The sequence below is a fragment of the Narcine bancroftii genome, chromosome 6, assembly GCF_036971445.1.
Source record: "Narcine bancroftii isolate sNarBan1 chromosome 6, sNarBan1.hap1, whole genome shotgun sequence".
Classification (NCBI taxonomy): domain Eukaryota; kingdom Metazoa; phylum Chordata; class Chondrichthyes; order Torpediniformes; family Narcinidae; genus Narcine; species Narcine bancroftii.
Window position 1 is genome coordinate 202864890 of NC_091474.1, and position 6000 is coordinate 202870889.

Consider the following 6000-nt stretch of genomic DNA (forward strand, 5'->3'; position numbering starts at 1 on the left):
GGAGTCCACGCTGCTGAAGATCCAGCTGCGCTGGATGGGTCACGTCTCCAGAATGGAGGACCATCGCCTTCCCAAGATCGTATTATATGGCGAGCTCTCCACTGGCCACCGTGACAGAGGTGCACCAAAGAAAAGGTACAAGGACTGCCTAAAGAAATCTCTTGGTGCCTGCCACATTGACCACCGCCAGTGGGCTGATAACGCCTCAAACCGTGCATCTTGGCGCCTCACAGTTTGGCGGGCAGCAGCCTCCTTTGAAGAAGACCGCAGAGCCCACCTCACTGACAAAAGGCAAAGGAGGAAAAACCCAACACCCAACCCCAACCAACCAATTTTCCCTTGCAACCGCTGCAATCGTGTCTTCCTGTCCCGCATCGGACTGGTCAGCCACAAACGAGCCTGCAGCTGACGTGGACTTTTTACCCCCTCCATAAATCTTCGTCCGCGAAGCCAAGCCAAAGACAGTTGGACTTGTTGGATAATGTTTTTAAATTTAATGATCGGTTACAAAAAGTGTAGACTTTGGCTCAAGAGAATTTAGAAATTGCTCAGGGTAAAATGAAGCGATTATTTGACAGGAAAGCTCAAGTGTGAAATTTTAAGACAGGAATTAAAGTGTTAATTTTGTTCCCAACACATGACAATTTTCTTTGAGTGAACTTTTCTGGACCATATGAAGTGAGATTAAAACAGAATGTTGTTAACTATGTGATAAACACTCCATTTGTAGGAATAAAACTTAGGTTTGTCACATAAATATGTTGAAACCTTATTATGAGGAAAAATGGTAGTGGAAAACAGTCTGTATCTGAGGTATTGGTTGTTGACAGGGTTGAGGAAGTTCTGGATCACAAGATTATGGAAACAGAATCTTGTGAGGGTAACCTTAAATAAACCATGGTTCCTGTGCACCTGTTCAACTCAACAATTTTGGAAAATCTGAAGGAAAAGTTAGGCCATCTTAAATCACAAAAACAGAAGCAGTTGCTTTTGAAATATGTAAAAATTTGTTTCCTGATGTGCCAGAAAGGACATCTGATTTGTCATGATGTGGGTGAAACATGTCCCATAAAACACCCATGTAGAATAAACATTCAGGAGAATAAAATTATGGACCTGGAGGTGGAATATATATTGAAAAATTATATTATTAAACTTTCGAACTCAGATTGGAGTTCTCCTTGTGTTCTGGTACCCATAACAGATGGAACTGTTAGGTTCTGTACATATTATAGGAAGGTTAATTCAGTAACTAAAACAGATGCTTATCCTATTCTTAGACTTGATGATTGTATTGATTAAATTGGGAAAGCTATATTTTTTTTACTAAGGTGGATTTTTTGAATGGTTTCTGATGTGTGTGACTAACAGAGAGAGGAAGGATTATTTTTGCATTTATGACACCATCTGGTTTATATGCATATAATTTGCTACCTTTTGGCATGAAAAATGCCCCTGCAACATTCCAAAGGATGATAAATTCAGTAATCCAAGGTTTGATACATACAAATGCTTATATTGATGACTTGGTCACAAAAAAATGACACATGGGAAGAACATCTGAGGGAATTGGGCAAATTGTTTGCAAGATTATCCAAAGCAAACTTAACTGTCAATTTAGCTAAAAGTGAATTTGGACATGCTACTGTGACATACTTAGGACATGTAGTTGGTCATGGCAAAGTTGCACATATTCAAGCTAAAGTATATGCAATTTCTGAGTTTCCTATTCCCAATGGCAAGAAAGCAGTGAAAGGATTTTAGGAATGGCAGGATGTTACAGAAAATTTTGTTATAATTTTGCTCAGGTTGCTCTCCCTTTAACCAATCTTTTGAAGATTGTGGATGAAATTTTGTCAGAGAGATTTTGAAAATTTAAAGGAGATGCTATTCCATTACCCTGTTTTAAAATCTCCTGATTTTGACAGACCATTTTCTTTAGCATTGATTGCCAGTGAGGGGGGAGCAGGTGCAGTTTTGTTACAAAAAGATGATGAAATTGACCATCTGTTGCCTGCTTTTCAAAAAAAAAATTCAATGTTCATCAAAGGAACTATTATTCAGAAGGAACTGTTGTCTATAATACTTGCTCTGCAGAATTTTGATGAGTATCTGGGTGCCACTCATGAACCAGTTGTGATATTTACTAACCACAATCCTCTGGTGTTTTTGAATAAAATGTAAAATAAAAACAGAAGATTGTTTAATTGGAGTTTAATATTACAAGAATATAATCTGCAAATTAATCATATTAAAGGTACAAGTAATGTAATTGCAGATTGTTTGTCAAGATGTTAAAATTGAAAATGTAAAAATATTAACTCTCATTTGTTATAACATGTTATATATTGTATATTGTTATCACTTTAGTGATTGCAAAGTCAGTTTAGTTATAACAGAATTTTAACTCAAGAGCTAAAATGCCTTTGTAGGGTTATTTTATATATTTTATTATATATAAATAGGTTTTTAAAAGAGATAGATTGTGGGTGGTTTAGTGTAGGTCACTTCACAAACCGACATTAACATTTCACAAAAGACATCTCACTTGTAATGCAAGAGTTATGCATGAGCAGAGACTTCATCTCCACTGTGACTTTATAGAAACTTTGAAGAATGCCTTTGGAGACTAATTGGACTGTTGTTGTGGAATAAATGAACTATTGTTGCGAAAGCAACAGATGTCCAGGCTCAGAAACTGAGTTCAGTGCCAGCAATCTGTCTGGTTGCAGTTTGCTGTTGTAAGAAAGGTCATGTGGTTTTGCAAACAGAGAGAAAATAAAACATATGATCTTTGGAGAGAGAGAAGTCAGTTCTACAGTTCTGCATTAGCTTTTGGAGGCTGAAACATAGGAAGATGGCAGGCTTGTTGAAAACCCCATTTTGAAGATGGGTTGTGAGTTGTGAGTTCAGCCTGTTGAAAACCCTTGTAGTCCTTACAAGAGGAAATGACTGGCTAGAGTGTTTCTCCTGATATAAGGGAAACAAGAGGACCTATGTGATGTCCTGGAAGAAGAGGTTATCATTTGGAAAACCTATGATGGGGCAAGTTTCTTTGACAAGACACTGAAGTGGCTGATCGGAGGGAATCAGTTTGTGTGTGTGTCCAACGAGCAACAAATCTCTCTGAAACCAACGAGAACCTTCCTGAGGGCAACCATTTACCTTTGAGTACTAGAGCCTGGTGAAAATTTATAAATGTTAAATTCTGTGCACAGTATCTTTCTTCTTATGCTTGGCTTCGCGGACGAAGATTTATGGAGGGGGTAAATGTCCACGTCAGCTGCAGGCTCGATTGTGGCTGACAAGTCCGATGCGGGACAGGCAGACACGGTTGCAGGGGAAAATTGGTTGGTTGGGGTTGGGTGTTGGGTTTTTCCTCCTTTGTCTTATACCAGTGAACTTGGAGGAGTGAGGATTGGACTATTAAAGCAAAGAACTTTCCTGAACATATACACATTACTTACATGAATTAGAAGGGGGTTAAGTTAGGTTAAGTTAAGCTAATAGAAATGAGTTAAAGTTTGATCCTGTTTTTATGTTTAAAGAAAACTAAAAGCAATTTTTGTTTAAGTAACCATTTGTCTTGGTGAATCTCTATTGCTGCTGGATTTTGAGGTCCTCTGGGCTCGTAACATGATCATTTCCAAATGTAATTATTTTGCCATTAGTGGGGATGTTTCCAACTGTCAAGGCTCTAAGCTCTGAAATTTCTTCCACTAATCTGTCTGCCACTGTGCTTCTTTTTCTACCTTTTAAATGTCAATGCTCTATTATGTCCCCTTATGTTTTAATATATTAAATCTGCTGCATTATTAGTAAGTACTTGTTATTTATTTTTTATTAAAATTCAAATGAGTAGAATTGTTGCTAATCATATTGCCTGGATGTAATTTAAAAATTACAACACGTAAAGATATAAATGCATTTATTCCTTTAAATGCCAACTTTTACATTATTTTAGTTGTACGGGGGATGATGCCATTCATTATATTTTCACATGTTTATAGATGTAAAATAGATTAAATAACATTATGCATAATTATGTTTTACTGGGTATCCTTCCTCGAATTTAATTTCCTTGATTTTATTTCCAGCTTTGAGGTGAATCCTTAATATTTTTTCTGACTCTGGAAAGTGGAAAGAACATTAATTAAATAGCATTTTGGAACTTTCACACATACCTTCTGCAATCATTTCAAATAAATATTTTTAACTTTAAACACCATGGAAACGGATTACAAATATGTTGCCAAGTTAAGTGCATTAACTCTTTGTTTTGTGACTAATTTGTACTTATTTTTCTCCTTTCCAGTTTGGGCAACACTTCCCTAAACATGACAACCCAAATATTTTGAAGACTGGAAAAATATGGCAAACGGGAAATGTAAATGTTGGTAAAATTAATTAAATATGGAAAAGAAATGGGACAATATTGAGGGTGATGCTTTGTAAAATGGATACAAGTTACAGGAGCGATGCTTGTTTACCTATGCAAGTCATATACTGAATTTAACTATGATTAAGCAGTAAATGAAAGTTATCAGAACTCTTCTAATGTCTGCATTTCTGTAAAACAAAGAAAATCAAACCAAAATGTTTATCTCAAACATGCAGAGAAAAAACTAGCTATAACCTTGAAGCAAAGATGTTACAAGGAGACAGAATGAAACATGTCAACATCAACTTGCTGCTTGCAAAATTTGCTTGCAACTTGCATTTACCATTACAAAGAAAAAAAATCAAACAGTACATAGGAGTGTATTATATATCTCAGTTACATTGCAAAAGAAAGTAAAAGTCAATTATATATTAAAAAAGTTTTTGGTAATTGGTCTGTTCAGAAAACCAGTTTCACAGGTATTGTAAATTTTAAATACAACGTTTTATGTTAGAATTTGTGAAACTTCTTTTGAGTTTTATCTTTTTCAAAGTTACTTTTGTTCTAAATAGAAATACGTCATGCATGTTAAATTTAGGCTAATGCCCTGTCAACACTAAATAATCTTTTTTAATTAATGTCTTTTATCTTTGGATTGTGCTTGTAAATTTTGGAAAGATTGAGTCATAGAGAATGAGTTTTTAATAGTGTTCAGGGTTAAACAGGATAAGGTCATGTAAATGTATCATTTGTCAATTAAACTGAGTGTAAAGTTAATTTGCTGTTTGCTTTAATTTTTGTAAAGTGGGATTGAATGTAAAAGCTGTCCTCCAAATAATGTAAATTGAACTTTTAATATCCTTCAAGTATTTTGGTTCATATCAGGGCACCTTTTGGAGTTGTGTAGAAATTGGTTCATCCAAGTAGTCTTATTTGCTATGAATAATGGGGATATATTTGTTTTCAATTTGTTTTTTGAAAGGGCAGAGTACCTCGGTAGCAGAAATTAGTCTTTTTTTAAAAAAGACCAAGTTAAATGTTTATTAAGATGTATTTTGTTTGAGCTGCAATAGATGAGTGAGATTCAGAGCCCTTGTTAAGTACCTAAGTGATCTCATGTTATATGTAACTCAGAGGAACAAGTGCCACACTGACAAGCTTGAGGAAGGCAGCCATGAGTCCAATTTTTATCAAGTATTTTTGTGGCTAATGCAAATAGTGTTTTCTCAATCCTCCTTCTCCCAAAAATCTACTTTCTGAAGTCGAGTAATAACCTGAGATTTTGTTTTCAGTTGAGTGGTGTGGGTGTTGATGGCAATGTCAGCGTTTAATACTCTGTCTTAGTTGCCCATGAGAAACTGCTCTTTGAGATAAGGTATGTCTACGATTCTGTAAGGTAAAACATTCTAGGAGTTTGACCTAGTGATGAAAGGGAAATGCAATATATTTCCAAGTTATAATGAATCTTGGATTCCCATGCTCTGTTGTGCCTTTTGCAAAGTTTATTTAATGATGTCTTTTTTTAATCAAGCAAAGATTTGAGGGCTTTGAGGTGTTTTCTGTTTACTTATGAAATTAGCTAGTATGTTGAATGAAGGGATCTATGTGTTTTTGTCCGT

At 35.4% G+C, this 6000-nt stretch overlaps 1 protein-coding gene across 4 annotated transcripts in view; it reads left to right on the forward strand.

Annotated features, from left to right (window-relative positions):
• Window positions 1-5158, forward strand: part of mtfr2 (mitochondrial fission regulator 2) — a 30966-nt gene extending 25808 nt beyond the window's left edge. For all 4 annotated transcript variants that reach the window (XM_069887236.1, XM_069887237.1, XM_069887239.1 and 1 more), the window contains one exon: window positions 4316-5158. In XM_069887236.1, the coding sequence (XP_069743337.1) occupies window positions 4316-4411 (96 nt within the window). In that variant the 3' untranslated portion in view covers window positions 4412-5158. The remainder of the gene's footprint in view (window positions 1-4315) is intronic.
• The last annotated feature ends 842 nt before the right edge of the window (window positions 5159-6000 follow it).